Raw genomic sequence first — 20,757 nt, 5'->3', positions numbered from 1 at the left:
GTGAGAATTGATGGAGGTTCTTATAACGAGATCTGAGGTGAGATCCATTTTCTTGTGAATTCATAAATAAACTTAACCTGTTATGATAGGAGTGAGACCGTACAATTTGGTATGGCCAATCATGATATTTCTTTCATGATTTCATGATAAATGTAAGACTTCTAATGTTTAATTCGATGCATAAATCAGAAATTGAGTATAGAATTTTTATATCATAAATATTGCTTTGTATTGTATTTATAAAGGAACGTCTCTTTTGATTCTAAGCTAATAGAAAATATATTATTCTCCTCTAGTTATATATTTATGCTTAATTAACTATATTTGCTTGATATTTTAAAGTAGATTTACTCTATTTTTTTGTTAGATTATTACAAAAGTACATTTATTTTTATAAGCCGTGGAGATAATTTAGGAATTTTACATAATAAAACCTAAGAAATAATATATATATTGTATTTATATATGCCAAATTTGAGAAAGAGGAAGTGTTATTTTCCATATCCATTCTTCTCCCTTAAAGTTTTTCCCAAAAATGATACTTACATATTCCTGATCTAATCTTTTTCCCAAAAAAGAAAATATTGAGTCAACTGATTGACTCCGTGTATGTGAAGTTAATTCCATATAATACTTAGCTGCTGAAAATGTTCACCTTATGCAATTGGTTCAAAATGTATCTGAAACACAAACTAAATAGCTAGTGTTTCTTTTTGCCATTTTTGGACTACTTCTACAAAGAGACCAACTTTATTGTGGAAGTTGGATACAATTTTGACGGAAACTAAAAAAATGGTAATTGTTGAAACACGCATTCATTTGGGTTCAAAAACAAAACAAAATAGTTGTGTATTCTTAGTTGGGCAGAGTTTGACCCAAATTAAAAAAATATATCAGAAAACAGTCAGCCATCTGGATTGGAATCGATAAATTATTGTGTATATATTTGAAATATACTAAAACAAAATAAAAACTAATTTTATATTATTAATATTTATTTACTTATTTATTTTATAATACTATTAATACTATTTTTAATATTAATTTTATTTAAAAACTTATTTTAATAAATTAATTTTTTTATAGATTTAAAGATTAAAAGAGATTGTGTACTTTTATATTGCTTTTTCAAGAGAAAGGGCGTTGTAAAAACAAAGTATATATACTTAGGCAAAGTGGAGAAAACATACTATTCAATAGTACATAGTATTTTTTTTAAAATTATTTTATAGTTTTTAATAAATGTTAAAAGCGATCACACATTTATTGTATCTTCACAAACTTCAAATTTGGTTACACAAGTGAAGAAGTTCACAGAAGAAACAATAAATCTTATTTATAGTAAGGAATGAAGTTAGTTTAAAAATGGTTTTAACAACTACAAAGTGAGAATGTTTGTTAGAGGATTAATTTCTATATTTTGATGAAGAAATTATGAGAATAGATCAAGTTAATTTGGGAGGATAAAAATATATTTAAATAATGAAATCTTATAATATGTGAAAGGAAAATTTGAAACATTTCTTGCTATCATACACTGAAAATATGCAATTTCATATTATAAAACTAATAAGAGGTTATATTTGAAAAAAAAAAAGTGAGGATATATAAGAGAAAGAAACTATGGTACACGAGTTCGCATCCAAAGCTGCTGAAGCAGTAGTTTCTTTTGGGTTTTCTCGCATGTAATTTTACTATATATTGCATGCAGAACGCTACCCATTGGAAGACTCTCTTTACTCAGCTAAACAACACTGCCTCCTCACCTCCCACACACACTCTTCTTCTTCCCTCTTTCTCACCCTAATTCCTTTTTCCTTTCACTTTTTCAGCAAATAATAAAATTCCTTAATTCCTTTTTCTAAAACCCCTTTCTTTAAATCCTTCTTATTCTTTCATCAATTCCTTTCGTTCCCAATGATGTCGCATGGATCATCATCGTCTGCATTTCAAAATGATCAGTCAGTCTCCTCGTCTTCTCAACAACCTGCGGGGCTGTCTCGGTTTTTCTCGCAATCCCATAACCCTTCCCAAACCCTAGAAGATGCTTTTTCTCGTCTTTGTGTTTCTGCCTCTCCTTTCAACTACTCACATTCCGCCTCTCCTTTCAACTACCCACATTCTGATTTTGTTGCCGACAGTCCTTATGGTATCAATGGTTCTTCAAAGATTCACCCTTACAACAGTTGGGCTGGTGGGATTCCCACTTCTCAGACCGCCAATCTTTGGCACCCCACATTCACTTTTAATAATTATTCTTGTCATGCTGATGGGTGTCTTGATTCCAAACCATTGACGAGACAAATAGAAAATCCCACATTCAGTGGTGTTTATCCTGTTGTACCATTCTCCTCCAATGGGATGATGTCGCAGAAGACCTCTGACAACGGTTTCTTGAATGGTGGTATTTTAGGTGGCAATGGTTTCAATATTCTGGGGTTTAGTTTTGATGAAAGGCGCCTCCGATGGTTCAACAATTTTCGGGGTTGCGTTTTGACGTTGGCTACGGATCAACTTATGTGTAGGACTTTGCAGGAGACTTTGAAAACATTGACGAGAGAAGAGTTTGATATCATTTTCTTGGAGCTTATTAATCACGTGACTGATTTGATGGTTGATCCCTTTGGGAACTATGTTGTTCAGAGGATGATGGAACTTTGCAGCGAAGAGCAACGGACTCAGATAGTGTTGAGAGTGACTCAGTGTAATTTTCAGTTGGTCAGAATTTGCCTGAGTCCCCATGGGTACGGCTGTTGACTTTTCCCTTTTCAAGAATTTTGTCTGGTTACTCTAGTTTCTTGCCTTGTTTCTTGTATTTGAACGCTGCTATATGTCCCTTTTTTATATTTATATTTATGTACAATAAAGCCATTGGTCTTTTGTTTTTCTAGAACCCGGGCTGTCGAGAAATTATTGGAGTATATAACCTCCCAGGAGCAACGAAATCGTATTATGTCAGCTCTTAGTCCCGGTGCTGCTGTATTGGCAAAGGATGTGAGTGGTCATAGGGTGATTCTGCATTGTCTAAAACAATTCCCTAGAGAAGACAATGAGGTAACTATTGTTCACGGTTTGTTTTCTAGTGTACTTTGCCTTATATTAAACTTTCACTTCCTCTGCAAGCAAGCAACTGAGGAAACTATATTGAGAAATTTTGTTTGATGTCAAGGCTAGACATTTGGTTCTTAGAATGAACTATATTTAAGTGATGTGAGTTTAGCTCCGTGTATTCTGGGATAGCATATTTTTCCACTCCTGTATAATTATTTCAGAGCATTTTGAATTTGACCTTTTATGCCATTTTACTTGAAAGTTGTTTTCTTGGTTACTGTTGATATGGTTATATACACTTTCAAGTAACAGTTACTGTAACTTATGATACCTGTTATGTTACTTTTACCCCTTTGGTAGGTCTTAATTATAAGTTTCTTACTAGAAATAAAGTCTATGTTTATCGAATTAGTCTGTATTAAGATCTTCATGCTACTTCATTTCAAATACTTTTAAGAAATTTTTGTTTTTCCTTAATTCATATCTTTTTGACTGAACAGCCCTGTTTGGATAAGTTCTACTGAAGTTATGGAAATGATGTAGCTGGTTTATAAGCCTCACTATTCGATTTGTTTACAGAAATTCAAAAGAAAAATAAATTTATTATGTATGAGGTACATTGATCTGGTATTCTTGGCTTCATGAAGTTTTGATTGTAGACTTTTTCCACAGAATCTTCTGAATGTGGTGGCAAACAAGTGCTTTGATATTGCAACAGATAAAACCGGATGTTGTGTGCTGCAGCCATGCATTAACCATGCTCAAGGAGAAATGAAAAAGAAGCTGATAGCTTCTGTCATGTTTTACGCTTCACACTTGGCGGAAGACTGTTACGGGTCTCTTGTTTTTGCCTTCTATATGATGTTTTCTCTTTTCTAGTCAATGAATTTTAATAAGCTTGACTGTTACTATTGTTTTTATGTTTCCTGGCAGCAACTATGTTGTGCAACATTTATTGTCTCTGGGAATACCAGGAGTTGCAGAATCTCTATGGAGACAGCTTGAAGGAAGATTCTTCTATCTGGCCTGTAACAAATATGGGAGTAATGTAGTGGAGAAGTTCTTTCAAGACTCGGTTGAACCGCATTCAACATATATTTCTCTGGAGTTGCTCCACAATCCAAATGTTGCAATGCTTCTGGTGGATCCATACGGGAATTATGTCATCAAATCAGCACTGTCAGCATCTAGGGTCAGCAAACTCAAAACACTTTGTGTTTTGTAATCTGCATATTTGTGCATTAATTTTCCATATAATATAGTTTGGGCAATTTGCCCTTTTGCTAGTTACTGAAGTTTGACTTGCAGGGTCATGTCCGGAATGCCTTGGAGCAACTAATCAAACAAAATTCCTTGATGATGCAGAGCAACCTCTTTGGCAAAAAGTTACTTGCTTGGTTTAACAAGGGAAGAATATAAACATGCATTACTGTTACTTTGTTTGTATAGTTCCAAAGACAACTCATACCACAAGGGGTTGCACGTGTCTCCATTGTCTGTCTGTTCCATTACTGTCGTACCAAACATTGTTTATGTCTTCGATTGTGTTAGTTTTGTAGTTTATTTAGTTCTTTTCAATTTTGTCACCTTCCATGCGATAGTAGGACTTGCTACTGAAAGCCATTCAGATTGAATTACAGAGGGGACTATATTGGACAATTCTCTGCTGTATAGATTACTTCGACCCTGCATGAGGGCTGAAGCATGTGATGAAACAAACTGATAATCTGAAACTGTACTGGTGTTGTTCCTCTGTATTACATGTTCAATAAATGGATAATGAGGATAATTTTGCTTAAGGGGCAATACTGCCGTAGCTCTTTCTACCAACCTCCAACAAAAATGACAAATGCTTGCAACATACTTTTTTATGCATATTTTTTTTCTCTCAATAATGTATTTTGTTATGATTAGATGTAATAGGTGAGATTTAATTCTTTATATCTCTTTGTTTGTCATTTAATATTGTAGTAGACTAATTAGTCTTTTTCCCTTGTATTAAGAAAATGGTTAAGTAGATTTTAAGTCTAATTGAATCCCACAAAAACTGACTTGTAAGGTGAGGTTAATGAGTGATTAGATAACGACGAGTGGAACAATATGTCCAACAAATAACAAATTTTGCTACGATAGACTTTAATAATAACTTTGATAAGAAATGAACTTTAAATTCAATTTAGTCTCATAAAATTGGTTTGTAAAATAAGATTTACTTATATACTCTAAATTGATCCTATTATTAGTTGATATGGGTCTCTTAGAGTCTTAAACATCTCATGGACTTTCTTAACCATTTAATACTCCTTTTTAACTTCTTTAGATGCTTGAGCTTGTATCTCTTTCAACTTGTCGAGAGTCTCTTAGCATGATTTTAGAGTTGTGACTGCCATCAAAGTTCTTGCATTTTGTCTTCTATCATTGTCCCAACACCAAATTGATGAAATGTGAAGTATATTAAAACTGAGATTACCCTTTTGTTCTATGTCCTTATTAAGCATGAGATTTTACTCAACTCATAGTTATTTCCCTCTTAAGCTTAGTATAGTCTAGTTTAGAATATCTTTGTTTTAGTTTGCGTATTTCTTTTAGCAATTTTTGTTTTATAATTTCTAGCAAATAGTTTTATTTTTCCTTTTAATATGAGTTAGTATAGTTAGTATAATTTCTAGCAAATCGGGTTGGCTTGGCTCGGTTCAGTTTGATTCGGCCAGGCTCACTTCGGGTTTTGCTCGGATTGGCTTGGCTCTGTTCGGTTTGGATAAATTTAGCTTGATTTAGTTTGGTTCAGTTCGGCTCGGTTCGACTCGACTTGACTTGGTTCAGTTTAGCTCGAGTCGGAAGGTTCGGTTCGACTCGGTTCGGTTCAGTTTGGTTCGGTAAAGCTCGACTCAGCTCATTTCGGTTTGGTTTGGTTTGACTCGATTCGGTTCGGCTCGACTCGTGAGGAAAGGTTCACTTCAGTTCAACTCATTTCAGGTTGGTTTGGTTTAGTTCGGCTCAATTCGAGTCGGCTGGGCTCATTTCGGCCCCCTAGGCTCGGCTCGGTTTGGTTCGCTTCATTTTGACTTGTTTTGGCTCGATTGGGTCGGATCGGGTTTGGTTGGATTGGGTTCGGTTTAGGTCGGGTCGGGTCTGTTCTGGTTAGGTCTGGTGGGTTCGAGTCGGGTGGGGTTGGGTTGGGTGGGGTTGGGATGACCTTGGTTGGATTCGGATGGGTTGAGTTCGGTTCAGTTTGGGTCGGTTTGGTTTTGATCGGTTCGAGTCGGGTCGAGTCAGGTGGGGTTTGAGTTGGGTTGGGTTCGGTTGGGCTGGGTTGGGTTTGGTTCGGTTGAGTTCGGTTGGGTTGGGTTGGGTTTGGTTCGGTTGGGTTGGGTTCTATTGGGTTGGGTTCGGTTGGGTTAGGTTAGGTTCGGTAGGGTTGGGTTGGGTTGGATTGAGTTGGGTTCGGTTCGGGTCTACTCGGTTCAGATCAGTTTGGTTCGATTTCGTTCGGGTAGGATCGGGTTGATTATGTTTGGTTCAGGTAGGGTCGGTTCTGTTCAGGTTGGGTTGGGTTCGGGTCGGTTCGGTTCAATTTGGTTCGGGTCTAACTGGCTCAGCTCGGTTTGGGTTGGCCCGACTCAGGTCGGGTCGACTCGTCTTGACTCGGCTCCACTAGGCTCGTGTAAGCTTTGACTCGCTCGACTCAATTCGGCTCGACTAGGTTCGGCTCAGCTTGACTCAACTCGACCGGACTTGGTTCGGCTCGGTTTGACTCGGCTCGACTCAGCTCGGCTCTACTAGGCTAGGCTTAGGTAAGCTTGGTTTGGCTTGGCTCAGTTCAATTGGCCTCGATTCGGCTCGCCTTGGTTCGACTCGGTTCAGTTAGGTTCAGTTTGCCTCGGTTCGGGTTAGGTAAGCTCGGCTTGGCTCGGCTCGACTCGACTCGTCTCGGTTCGGGTCAGGTAAGCTTGGTTCGGTTCGGTTTAGTTCGGTTCAAATAATGAATATAACTATTATTATTTGTATGTAATTCGTTTAGAGCAAAATAAATTGAGATAATTGAAAAGGGATACGTGGAAGTTTATTAGCAAGTGGTCCAAAATGCAGCTTTGTTGCTGCTTTCACTCAAACCATTTCACGTAAGGAGTGCTAATTAAGCCTTTTTTTTCTCAATTCGATGGATCAAACTTATTTAAAAGTGACAATCTTTAGTAGTGTTAATTAAGCCTGGTTGAATTTGAAAAAAATGTAATTTTTTTATGCGGGCTAGTTTTCAACTTGGCTCACTTAGAACCCGGCTCATCGAGTTGAACTCGTAGTGAGCCAAATTGGCTCACCAATCCACCTAATTTAATTTAATTATTTATTATTTTGTGTTTCAATATTATTAGTTAACATTTTTTTATTATATTGTAGATGGTGATAAAGAAAAAGATGTTTCTAGACAGAGAATATTATAAATTTATTTATTCAAAACTCTAATATTATAAATGAAAAAGTGTTACAAAAATTATCAATATTATAAATACTTTTTTTATTTATTTTGAATTGTCTATGAAGTTTAACAACATTTGTAACTTTGATTTAAATTTGAATTATAAAAAAGGGTTAAATATGTTTTTAGTCCCTTAACTATCACGGGATTTTGAGTTTAATCCGTACTCGAAAGTTTTGTTCATTTTAGTCCTCTTAGTTTTGAAAATGTTATAAATAGTCCCTAATTTTGGATGACGTTAACTTTTGTTTGATGTGGCTAACGGTCAGCCCACGTCTGATACCAGGTATGAGTTTATTCTCTGCCATCTTCGACCCTTCAACTGACCGTGAAGTCGTTCGCCGCCATGTGGGCCACCAAGCTGAGGCTCTCCACCTGTTATGTGTGTAGTTCCCCAGCAGCCCCTCATCCAAGACTACCTTCTCTTCCATTACTCCGAGGTTGTTTCCACTGACGAGGTTGTTTCCACCAATGAGGTTGTTTCCACTGATTTTGAGCGCACCTGTAGCTTGAATTACCTGTGGAAACAAGATGTAATATAGCAATAATAGTCATCCTTTTAACAGATCAATATATTTATAAAAACAAAAACAAACAAGGACCTCAGCAGCTGTTAGTCACAGGATTTGGTCATGAAGAGTGGCACTGCTTCAATGCCATTTTTAATGATGATGGTTAGAGGGAAAAGGAGAGAAAGGTATCTTAATAATTGGCATCTAATGAAAATATGACTTGTTATGTAATGAGGATGCAAAGAAGTACTACCCATTTGTTTTTAATAATTCAGAGTATAACTAGTATATATGCTGATTGCAGCTCCATAGAGATCATTAATATCATAAGATTCCCAAAACATTGAGATTTCTAATATAATAACATAGTTTGCTACTCAATCTTGGCTTTAATTATTTTTAAACTGACTATTCTTTAATTATGTGTTACCTGTCCACCAGTGGTTGAATAGATAGATAGTATCTGGCTAAAATATATTCCGTGCACAGATACACAAAAACATAGTACCTTATTAGTACTAATAAAGCTATCTAATATAAGACTTTAGTAATTCATTGAATAACAGTCAGTTCCAAAATCACTACCAAGTTAAACTGGTTCAATAGTTGGTTCTTTAAACTCAACCTTTCTTGATGCTAGCGAGGTATAGGAAACAAAAATGTATGTATTTCTTACCAAATAGTCGTTATATTTGTAGTTGAATCAATAAAAAATATTGTTGTAGTAAAACAATCATTGATAGAAATCCTTTAAACTAGAATATTCATTAGTCTGACATACAGGGCAAACACTAATAGCTGCAGCCAAAAACATCCCAGCACCGTTGATGAATTTGTGCATAGAATTGGAAGTTTCAAGTTATTGTGGCAGAGGTCAAGAATTGGTACGGAAGGATTTCTTTCTATAAATAACCCATTGGTTTCAAATCCAATCAGTTTCAAACATCATTCGAGTCTTCGTCCCTTGCAATCAAGTTGTACACTGCTCCCATCCTTGAAATTGAATTCAGCCACAGACCCGGCTTCCCATCTCCCGGCCACATTGCCCCCAAATTGTTCCCAGAAAACTCAAGCCGATCATTCCGGTTATCAAACAGCACATCCTGAAAACCAAATAACTGGTCACAGAAATCGGCCATGGTCATCATCACAAAAACAGCCACTATCCTCCGAGAAACATGCACCCGTTCACCCGTTCGAATGTGCTTCACCTCAACCCCCTCCGCCGGAACAAGACCCTGCAGTTTCTTCCTCCATCCTTCTTCCCCGTCGAGGACACCCTTCTCTTTGGCGTTCCTGAGTGATATCTCTGACTTGGCAAGGTGTTGCACGAGTTCTTGATCGGAGTACTGGAAGAGAAGGTAGTCGTGGACGAGGGGCTGCCGGGTAACTACACAGAACAGGTGGATGAGAGCCTCGGCTTGGTGGCCCACGTGGCGGCAAACGACTTCATGGCCAGTTGAAGGGTCGAAGATGACAGAGAATAAACTCCCATAACACGTGTGGTCAAACAAAAGTTAACGTCATTAAAAATAGCGACTATTTATAATATTTTTAAAACTAAGAGGACTAAAATGAACAAAACTTTCGAATAGGGACTAAATCCAAAATCGTGTGATAGTTAAGAGACTAAAAATATATTTAACCCTAAATTTTTTCACCTCGCTAATAAGTAAATCGGGTTGAATTACTCACTAAATGACCAACACGTGATAAGTTGGATCGAGCCGGATTATCCGTTTTGACAGCTCTAATCTTTAGTTACTGCAATACACTAAATAAACATTAGAATAAACATTATTTAACTAATGTTGTAAAAGAAAAATATATAGTTTCAAATACTGCTAACTCACCCCAATCCCTTTACTTAATATTTGAAATCTTTTTTTGTTTTCATAGTATTTGTTCTTTCGTAATTTTGTTACATGTCAACAACAACCTTCCATTCTTTATAATATGCTGATTTTGAGATTGATTATCAAATCTCTTATCCATTAAAAATAAAAGTAATTTAGAATTTATATATAAATACGAGGGAATATGTTAAAAACCTGATAAAAAATAATATATATATATATATATATATATATATATATATATATATATTTATTATTACTATTCTGTATGCTTATCGATCATAATCTATATTATTATTATTATTATTATTATTATTTTAAGATAATTAATTAAAATTATATTTAAATTAACATTATTTACTTATGTTACTCAATCTTCACCCCGTAATGCAGAATCTACCCGAAAAGTATAATGAATGATTGCAAATGTAGCCTCAGATAAATAGTATGATACACAATATACATAAAATAATATAATAATTGAAAGTAAAATTAATATATAATTAAAATAATTGGATTTTGAATAAAATATAAAAAAGTTTAAAAATAACATATCTATATATTTCATTTTATATTTATTAGTTACCTTAACAAAATCATCTAACAAATTACTTACGATATCATGAGTTAACGAACCAACTTTCCATTATAAGTAACTCTTAAGCTAATTTTAGGTAAAAGATACTTTAAAAAGGAATCAGCAACATTGAACCTTTCGTGTATACAGAAGGACGACAACGAAACCAATTAAATTACCCTTCTCGTCACACCCAATTAATAATAATGATGATATATGATTCATGAATCAGTAGATATAGGAACATGATTACAGTAATCATATATAGTAAGCTAATTAGCTAGCTAAGCCAATACATAAAGTAGAGGGGAATAGCTAGACAGATCCGTGGCACAGTATTATTATGAAGTTTGGTAGAGTGGAAATGAACATAGAAAATGGAAAGTGTTCTGCAATGAAAGGGATAACAAATTCAAGGGCATTTGCCCTTGCCCTTAGAGTTCTTCATGTCCCTGTAGCAAGGACACTCGTCCTTGTTTCCGTAAGTCCCAGATGGCACACAGTTGCACTTCTTGCAGCAGATTCCACAGAACTTCAAGCATCTGTGCTTAAGCTCAGCCTTCGCACACCTCCCTTTACACTTTGAGTCACAGAAAGCTAAATCCACCACACAACACATCAATTATAATCGATTTCACCATTTACCACAAATGCACTCCTATCATGTAGCAACCAACCAAGTGACATATAACACATACATGCAGTGACATATAACAAGTGATGGAGTCAATTACCTGAACCAGCCATTGAGATTTCCAAGAAAGAGGAGCTAAGGATGAGGAACACAAGGAGCACGTTTGCATACACAATCTTCATCCTGTTCTTCGCAGAGCAGAATAGAGAATACAGTATTGATTGTGACGAAATGTGAAGGTTGTTCTTACTAGGTTGTGTTGTGTTGTGTTGTGTTGTGGTGGAGTGAGCAACTAAAGGGTGTTATTTATACTAACGAGTGAAGGGTATGTAAGACTTGCTTCGACTTAGGAAGATCTTACGTGTGAAATTTATTACTACTTCTTAGTTCGATCAAAACTTGCAAGCAGGATACAGCTGGCCATTTCCTAGTACTTGTAACATCATTATGTACTACACAACACACGATTTTATTAGAGAGAGAAAAATATGCAACACAAGATGTTAAAAGAGGGTCAAATTCTTTACTAACGTTATTATTCAATATAAAGTTAAATGATATTTGAATTTAATTTTGATATATTAATTTTCTTTTATACTGTTAACTAATTACAAACCATGCTAAGTATATAATTAACTTTAAAAGGATGTTAAAAAATTACAATTGTACCGCGCATAAGAATTATCATTAAATTTATTTCTAGATTTAGGTTGTCGTTTGTCGCAGGTGAGAGAGCATGCATGCCATTATTAAATTGATTTCCAGATATAGATTGACGTTTGTCGTCACAAGTAAGAGGAAGAGCATGAAACATTTCTATTCTTGGATTATGTACCCAAACCAATCAATCAACATACTCTATATGGGATATTATACATGCAAGAATGTATTTGGATTCACAAAATTGAAAACAATATAAATAAAAAAAAATATTTGATATAATTTTATAACACTTTAAATTTTTGTCTTTTGATCGGACGAAGAAAAAAAACTAAAAATAATATGTAAGTGTTTACAAATGAGTACTATAATCCTTATTTATGTAATCTTTGTCCGTTATTTCTTTTAATTTTAATATTTTTAATTTGGTCAATCATCAAATTAAAATATCATTTTTGTCTCTATACAGTTATATTTTATGAGACATATGTCTTTGATTATAAATTTATCTTAATTAGATTATTTTAATAAATTGACTAATAAAATATAATTATATATATATATATATATATATATATATATATATATATAAAGTTTGCTAATTTATTTAAGTTTTTTTGTTAGGGTTTCTATTTTTTTAATTAAAATTATTGTAGAAATGATAGAGATAATATTAGAATGAAAGGAAAAAGGTTAAAAGTTGAAAGAAATAAGGGATGAGAGAGATGTGAGAAAAAGTTCCGGATTTCTTATTCCTTTTAATTTTAATAATAAAAATTACTCAAATACCTTTAACCTTAAAACTTAAATGCATAACATATTATAATATTTTTATCTACAAACCGAGAAAATAGCAAACTCATATATAATAAAATTGCTAACTTACATGACGAAATCACGATGATAAAATGGTATGAGTTTTGCCCATGCGCTTGTTTGTACCAAAAAGTTTTGAACCTTTCCAGATCTCACTTTAACGCTCACATGCATCTTTATGCCTAGGATAGTTTGGTAACGGATTCTTGTGTATGAAAAATTAAATTCCGAAAATTGTCATTTATCACACGAATTAATAAGTATAATGTCAACAGGATTCAGTAATTGACGATCTTGAACAATAACATTTTCCTTAAATTATCAGCAACTACAAGCACAGTTTTAGTATATATATAAGATGAAAATGTTCATTTTCTGACATGTTTTTTTCTTCTCTAAATTGGAAAGGAAAGAAAAATATACCAAGTTTGAGAGGACCCAGTTCACCCCACGAATCTGGGTTACAGCAACAGCATATCCCAAATATCTCTCTCTCCTAGCTTATGATATAATATACTCACGTCATCTATATATATTATAAATCTTTTTCTTTAAAGATTTAAACCTAATTTAAGCTCACATTATGTTAAAATAAAAAAAGTTAGAAAAATGTATAAAAAATATGTATAAATTTATTATTTTAAAATTGGTTTAACCTCTAATTCATTGATTTGGTTAATTTTGGTCTTTTTTATTATTTTTAGGTTCAAGTTAGTTTTTTAATTTCTTTTAAAAAGTTTAATTGGATTATTTATGTTAACTTGATGTTAACACCGTGTTTATACATATCATGTGTCAAATTCGTAAAATTTTTATTTTATTTTATTTTACTTAAAAAAAACATAAACAATCATGTGGGAAATCATAATCGTGCCACATAATACTGTTATTGTCTCATGACAGTAATGGTTTTTAATTTAATATCTATTTAAAATTTTGATTTAACATAATTTTTTTAAACAATCAAATATTAAAATAATTTTATAATTTATATATTCGAATTATTTATTTTTTACAAGTGTAAAAAGTTACAATTGAAAAAAGTAAAAAATAAAATAGTTTGAATGTTTAAGTGGAGTGATTTGATATTTAATTCTAAAAAATCATTTTAAAAGGTATATATAAATTTTGAAATATTTTAAAAAAGAATTAAAAAGATAAAAGTTATATATATATATATATATATATATATATATATATATATATATATATATAAATTGATATTTTTGAAAAAATTAAATGACTAAATTAGACCCAAAAATACTAAAGAGATAAAAATGAACCAAAATAACAAATTTGAATAATAAACTAAGGTTTTATATTAAGAAGCTGATAATTTCTTATGAGAATTCTGACCATGTCTGTAAATTCTCTCTGAATTTTTGTTTGCCACTTCTGTATATCACTAATATCCTCACCAGCCTTGACATTCTATACTATTCTGTCTCCTAACAATTGCCATTTTTCAGAATAGTTTTATATATTAAGAGTAAAATTTTAGAGTTAATGGATTAGTTAATATTTAAATATAATAACTATTGACATGATTCTTTAAAATTCATAACTATAGACTATTGTAGTATATTTTTTAATTTTTGAAAATACTACATAAGACTATTAAAATTATGTTACATAATTTAGTTAATTAAATTTAAGTTTTATGAAAAGAATATTAAGCATATAAATGTTTAAAAAATATATCTATGTATATTTATTTTCTGGCATTGTGATGCTTCCCGTTGAAAAACTTCATTTACCAAATAGGAGTTAAAAGGCAATTGTGTATTCATAGCTAGCAAAAATATTCGTGGTGCATTAATGGAAAAAGGCTAAGTTAGCAAAACACAAAATACAATTGCTTTCTGCATTTCTGTGATCGGATCATCTTCTTCAGTTAAACGTCTTTTCCCTCTCTTTATTTCATTCCTGGATTCTCGGCATCCACCAACAGTGTATTTGAATACCACACAGTAATTCATTTCATCTTATAAATTCACGGTAACATCATAAAAAGGTAAATGATGAAAACAACTTTTTTTCTGTTTTTTATTCAAACGATGAAAATGAAGAGTTTTTTGTTCATTTAATCGTGCGAATACTTCAAATTAAAGCAAAATAATAATTTTATAAATATCTATGAATATGAAATAAATAATTTTTCATATGCCAGCATAAAACAATTTTTGGCAGGTATATGAAATTGCCAGTTCATGTGTGCTAAGACCCAGAAAGGATGTTACCTTTTTTTGGGACCATTATCTTCTGCTAACCCTTACAGCAAGCAAACAATTTCGACGTAATTCACAGTTAAAAATAGTTGCATTGCACTTCTATATGGGGAGAAAAAATCTTCTTTATAACGGGCCCATATACATACATAGTTCTATTTTCTTTTCTTACCTTCCATTGTTCATTGTTAGAACACTTACTTTTAGAATGTCCGGAAATGCAACATGTCAAAGATCTTTTAAATTTATTCTCTAAAGTTGATTTCATGGGAATATAAACGTGGGTTTAAGTCACATCGTAGAAATGAAAAAATTAATCGTCTTATAAGTTAAGTTTTAGGTTGGAATATGTTAATTCCTTATATGTTATGAATTTATATTCATTGATATCATGTTTTTTAGTTTATTGTTTTTCGAAAGACTTATAAATAATATCAGAGTCAATGATATATCTTAGTAATAAGTTTAAACAAGTCTATCCGTTTAATATGGAAAAGATTCGTTTTTAAAAGGTTTTGGATTAGAATTAGTCTCGATTTCATACATAAATTGGACACATATATATTTGATATTGTATTTTTCGAGGGATTCCCCCATGGAAAGAACAATCAATTTCAGTATTATGCAAGTTGATTTTGGATATTTGCTAATATTTTCTGCACATAGCTGGAATTTCGTAGCACAATTCTCATCTGTCGTATGCTGCCATAATGTTGTTTGGCAACATGTCGAACAATTCGGTGGAGACGAATATCCCAAACTTTATATGGCTTGGATTCACATAGAACATGATGTAGTCATGGTGAATGTGATCACAGAGGATGCAGTGACATGTTGACATGCATGGTATGAACAGTTTTTGAAACATTTCAAATTCACAGTTGCCCCTTCAATGATCCCTTATTTGGCCTGGGATCAATGACTAAGGTTCCTCTTGATGCTCCGTAGGACACATGACATGCTGTAGTAAGAAAAAGGGTGAGACGTTATAGTTAACAAACTTTGACACTTCCGTGATAGATACCTAAATATACGGAACTGAATTATTGAATCTATACGGAATAATTTGTTAGAGGTACCAAACTTTCTCACACTACAACCTCTGCACTAATTTAGTTATATAGAAAGAAGTTAAGTCGATGAAACGAGGGGCCAAAGAAACACATAGAAAATAAGGTTTAAATTTAGGTTGTTTGGTTTTGGAAAAAAAAATAGAGAAAACGTATTGCAACCTTCGTCGATTAAGTGGGAGGAAAGATAGAAACCGTAATTAGGTAAAGAAAATAAAGAATTCTCAATTAGTTTGTTATTCCAAACAAAAATTAGGTTAGACGTATTGTTTTCTTATTATTTGTTTGTTTTCACTCTATATACCCAAATTGATAATTTAATGAATTTGTATTAACTAAATACATTGGAGATCTCATATCTTTGAGAATATTTTGTGTATATTTTAATAAGGTTTGGAAAGTCTGTGCATCATTCATTATTCTTATCAAACTATTTATAAATATATAATCTCACTAAATGGGGGCAATGTTTACCTTTGGCAATATACAAATCAATTGTTCATGTATTGAAAACTCTCTTAAAATTTGGTTTTAAATATAATTTCATATTGTTTGTATATGTCGTTTGTCTTATCATGTTTTCTTTGATTGTAATTTTAGAGCTTTTAAAACTCTTGTACGTTTCAAAATTATAAAATTATTATTAGCATTTTTTATTTAAAAGTTATTCTTCAAATTAAAAATATATATTTTTAATGGTTTAATGTCTCGATAGGTCCCTATTTTTGGGGTGAAGGTCCTTTTTTTTTTCGGCGTGGGTCTTTTTGTTTTGTAAAATTTAAGCAATTTAAGCAATTCGAGGCTTGTCGTCAAATTGTTCAAACGACCGTTTAAGTTTGTATTACGTGGCTTGATCAGTGTATTATTTTAAATGATGTGGCAGTTTATACATGACTAATGTGTATTTTGTAATTTTTAAATTAAAAAATTGAGGACAAATTGTGAAAAAGAAATTAAAAGCAGTCACTTAAATTTGGAGTGCTTGAGCTTTGTGGAAATTGGAGGTAGCAATTAGTTGCATTTGAGGGAAAGGGGTTAGCTTTTTTTGTTGATCCCTGTGTTCGTTTCTTGGGCAGTGTTGGATGATTGAAGTTAGGATTGCCTTGTTATGGAAAAGCTGTGGAACAGGGGCAAATCTTGGTGCTAGAAAAGGCCATGTTGTGAATTTGTTTTGGGTCATTTTTCATAGGTCGTAATGACGGTTCTATCCAATGGTTGTCTTTCTATTCTTTCTCTGCTTGTCTTTTCCTATTTCATGATTCATTAGTTGAATGATTCCAAGAGCTAATTTTTTTTTCTACAGAAGCAACATCCAAAACAGTAATGAAACTCATGGAGATTTCAGGGCTTACTTTGTATCATCTGTAGAGCCATTTTCAGGTAAAAATCATTAGTTTTCTGATTAGGGTTTTTTTTTTTTGATTTGGAAATTTTCGTAGCGGTGAAAATGTTGGGCAAACTCGTGATTGGGTTCCTGCAATTTGCAGTTCTGTCTACAGTGGCTGCCATGGAAGTGTGATTTAGTTATTGGAGAAGATAAAAGATGGCATTTCAGGAGCAAAAAAGCGTGATTTAATTATTTCCACTTTACCCTTCAAAAAAGCTGATTACACCTCTATGCATTCAAATTTTTTAATACAAAATTCGTTGGTAATGCCACATGTGATTAATGTATACTCTGACCATGCCACGTAACCAACACTTAAACGGTCGTTAGTCCAATTTGACGGTAGGCCTTTAATTGCTTCAATTTAAGAAAAAAAAGGACTCAATTGAGAACTGAAAAGAAAGGGAATCTATTTGAGATTCCATACCAAAATAGGAATCTACCGAGACATTAAACCTATTTTTAATTATACTCTAGAAATCCAAAATTAATTATCAACCAAATTTTAAACCAAACAACCTGATGAATAACTTGAGAGGCCTTAAGTTGAATGTAATTTACGTACAGAAGTGAAAACACTCACTTTTGTGGGTTTTATTTGGTTTTCTGAAAATATCAATGAAATAGCAGGTATCGGCTTTCTTTCTGCACCTCTAATTTTCTTTCTGTGTACCTCCAAAATTTTCTAAATTCCTTAACTTTCTTACAGAGTAAAAACTGTAAAATATTGTTTTAAAATTTTAAAATTTTAATTTTTAACTTGTACATAATTTCATTTTAACTTATGATTAAATCAATTTTATTTTATTTTCTCTTAAATTTTCTAAATAGACCCGTTTAAATAGTCCCACATGTGTTTTATATTAAAAAAAAAATACATTTTTTAGTGTTATAAGTCTCTTAAATAAAATTAGATTTTTTTTTCTTATTGTTTTTCTAATTCTATCTTTAAAACATAGTTGTTGTATGAAAGGGGTATATATTACATGCTCTTTGGAGATAATAAAAAAATTCTATATTTAGTTTGCAAATTGTGAGTGTTAATGAAAGCGCATACCTGGGTTTTGGATTAAATATGGGAGCTATGTATGGTAAATGTACGGTGGTGGAAAGTTGCTAGCTGAAGATAGAGAAGTGGAGAGTGGAAAGGCAAAGTAAGAAGTCTGAGTCAGTGAAAGGGTACAAGAACATTGAGTGGTTGGAAACAAGTGATAAATAAACATGTTTTTCTGGGATGGTCTGGACTGCTATGTTTTGATGCAATACTTTTTATATTTGATTAGATACGAGCATGAATATTAATAGTATATAACTTTTTAAATTGAAATATAAAGATAGATATGATTATGTTTATATCTCCGACTTTGATCCTGTGTTAATACTTATTTATGTTCTCATTTATATATATATGTATATAATCTTTTTTTTTGTTACATAATTTATTTTTTCCATTTTTTAATTGCTTTATTTATTCTATATTTATAATATTCACTCACATTTCATAATTATTTTTACTCTTATAACTATGATTGTGTTTAATTACATATTATCAATTATAGTCAATATTTTTATGTTTTTATTTATTGTTTATATTTTTCATTTACATAAAAGTATTTAACTTTCGATTTCAAGTATTCAATTGTATATATCTTTCTTTAGTAATAAAAAGTGATCTTTTTTTATTCTTAATTTTGTTTTAATTAAAGAACTTTTATTATTACAATAATTTTTATTTTTTTTTTAACAATTTGTTTAGTTTGATATTCAAAAGTTTTCTTAGATTAATATTTTTTTATCTTATCGTATAATGACACTCTTTCGTCTGTTTCGTTGTCATTCCTATTAACGAGACATAATAGTCACCAACTAAGATTTAGAAAGCATAATGGAGACTTTCGACTTTGGAAAGAAATGTTGTGGAAGCGGAAGAATTCACTCATGCTTTACAACTTTACAAGAAATTTATCGATGGCTTGGTTTCTTCCCTGTATTTTGTAGCCTGAACTTTCAACTTTACAACGTACATTTAATTGAAGTATTGATTTAATATTAAGATGAGATTTAACAAAAAATAACATAAATGGTTGAACTATAGTATCTTCAATCCACGTTATGTTTTTCACTGATTTGTAGTTTACGTGGGAAAAGAAAAGAGACAGGGTAATAATGATAACATTTTTCATTTACATTTTTAAATATTGATGTGAGACAAAATACATTAGACATATAAAGTTCTTCTGTTCACTAATTTGTAGGATAAGATCACAACATAGTCCAACAAATAATACAATTAATCATACCTCTCCTCACCATATTTTTAGGATCAAACAGTTTTCTTTTATTACTTGATGTTGAAATATTATTCATTAACATCTTTGCGTGAAATTAAGTTAAAAGTAAGTTTTATTTGTTATATTTAAAACATGGGTTGATCAAGACTTCAAATACCACACCAACTATGCATTAAGCCTTTCCAAGATAGTTGCTTTTAGGAAATTGATCTAGTTTTCACTGCTACAATAGACACTGATAAGAGAAAACTAGTGAAACTTCTCTAGCATGACAGCATGTGGATTTGGATTTGAACAACTTAAAAACCGTTATATCCGAGCAAAACATGCTAAATTCCGCATAGTTTGATGTGTCCAGATTAAATCTAGTCCTTGCCATCATGAGCAAAGAACTGTTAATGGTACGAAGAAACAATTAATAATGTCCCCGCCTCAATTGTTTTGGCTTAGTTAAAGGAATCTTTGAAGCATGATCTGAAATAATATTCTTAAGAGAAAGATGAAATCTAAGAAACATCCTATTCATGCTTTCCACCTATGGCAGCCGCATATTCTTGAGACCACCACCACTGTACTTAAATCATGTTTTTAATCTATATTTCTGCTTTCTAAGAGATGCCCTGTGTATTTTTTTATCTCAAGGTGCAAATTTAGCAATGTGACGGGACCACAATCTGGAACTGATTTGAAGGGCATTGTTTTGCCATTTGAAGATGTGGTCCCTCACAAGTTTCTCTTTGCCTATTACACTTTAGCTTGTCAAAATATTTAAATGGAGAAATCAGTGGGAATTGTGGGCTAATGTTAGTGAAATCCCACCATCTATTTTCAGTTTAACTTAGACTTTTTGTACTCATTTTTACTTAAAAAAGCTTTATAGGCATAGGTGTAACATTACAGCTCTTGACAAAAGAACTTATTAAGTTGACTGGATACGGGACAGAATGATGATGAACTTGCATAGAAAACTATAAAAGCATCACGAGTCTACACTGTGTGCAACATATCAAAGTCTTATAATTTTCTTGCTTACGTGATCCCCTTTGTCGCATAAGGACGATAAATTCTTGCATAAGAAAGGGTGTACAGAACGTAAGAAAAGTTAGATAAAAAAGAAGTAGAAAAAACTGAAGGTAAAAAAGCCTTCATGAACAAGTGTTTGATTTAGAAAATATTGTCGGGTTATCGACCAAAGAAA

At 32.2% G+C, this 20,757-nt stretch overlaps 3 protein-coding genes across 3 annotated transcripts; 1 reads left to right on the top strand and 2 right to left on the bottom strand.

Annotated features, from left to right (window-relative positions):
* The first annotated feature begins 1,655 nt into the window (after positions 1-1,655).
* On the top strand, positions 1,656-4,850 carry LOC108330954 (pumilio homolog 12). The gene is made up of 5 exons (XM_017565553.2): positions 1,656-2,744; positions 2,892-3,054; positions 3,724-3,887; positions 3,985-4,243; positions 4,360-4,850. The coding sequence occupies exons 1-5, from the start codon at positions 1,918-1,920 to the stop codon at positions 4,468-4,470; spliced, it is 1,524 nt and encodes a 507-aa protein (XP_017421042.1). The 5' UTR covers positions 1,656-1,917; the 3' UTR covers positions 4,471-4,850.
* A 2,996-nt stretch (positions 4,851-7,846) lies between these two features.
* Positions 7,847-9,986, bottom strand: LOC108330528 (uncharacterized). The gene is made up of 4 exons (XM_017565008.1): positions 9,980-9,986; positions 8,985-9,487; positions 7,948-8,046; positions 7,847-7,903 (listed from the first exon to the last, which is right to left on the bottom strand). The coding sequence occupies exons 1-4, from the start codon at positions 9,984-9,986 to the stop codon at positions 7,847-7,849; spliced, it is 666 nt and encodes a 221-aa protein (XP_017420497.1).
* Positions 9,987-10,670: 684 nt separating this feature from the next.
* Positions 10,671-11,399, bottom strand: LOC108331278 (peamaclein). The gene is made up of 2 exons (XM_017565929.2): positions 11,208-11,399; positions 10,671-11,070 (listed from the first exon to the last, which is right to left on the bottom strand). Exons 1-2 carry the CDS (start codon positions 11,287-11,289, stop codon positions 10,886-10,888), a joined length of 267 nt encoding a protein of 88 aa, XP_017421418.1. The 5' UTR covers positions 11,290-11,399; the 3' UTR covers positions 10,671-10,885.
* Positions 11,400-20,757: the final 9,358 nt, after the last annotated feature.

The sequence above is a fragment of the Vigna angularis genome, chromosome 4, assembly GCF_016808095.1.
Source record: "Vigna angularis cultivar LongXiaoDou No.4 chromosome 4, ASM1680809v1, whole genome shotgun sequence".
Taxonomy (NCBI): Eukaryota; Viridiplantae; Streptophyta; class Magnoliopsida; order Fabales; family Fabaceae; genus Vigna; species Vigna angularis.
This window is presented reverse-complemented; position numbering and strand designations above follow the sequence as displayed.

What these genes read in the sequence shown, in the direction of transcription:
- LOC108330528 (XM_017565008.1), bottom strand. An exon ending in GGGACGAAGACTCGAATGAT is followed by an intron (nt 8,047 to 8,984) that starts GTTTGAAACTGA and finishes TTGTTTCCACAG; the next exon opens with GTAATTCAAGCTACAGGTGC. An exon ending in TCGGAGTAATGGAAGAGAAG is followed by an intron (nt 7,904 to 7,947) that starts GTAGTCTTGGAT and finishes CACACATAACAG; the next exon opens with GTGGAGAGCCTCAGCTTGGT.
- LOC108330954 (XM_017565553.2), top strand. Translation starts at nt 1,918, where the DNA reads ATGATGTCGCATGGATCATCATCGTCTGCATTTCAAAATGATCAGTCA. An exon ending in TTGGCGGAAGACTGTTACGG is followed by an intron (nt 3,888 to 3,984) that starts GTCTCTTGTTTT and finishes GTTTCCTGGCAG; the next exon opens with CAACTATGTTGTGCAACATT. An exon ending in CAGCACTGTCAGCATCTAGG is followed by an intron (nt 4,244 to 4,359) that starts GTCAGCAAACTC and finishes TTTGACTTGCAG; the next exon opens with GGTCATGTCCGGAATGCCTT.
- LOC108331278 (XM_017565929.2), bottom strand. Translation starts at nt 11,289, where the DNA reads ATGAAGATTGTGTATGCAAACGTGCTCCTTGTGTTCCTCATCCTTAGC. An exon ending in AATCTCAATGGCTGGTTCAG is followed by an intron (nt 11,071 to 11,207) that starts GTAATTGACTCC and finishes TGGTGGATTTAG; the next exon opens with CTTTCTGTGACTCAAAGTGT.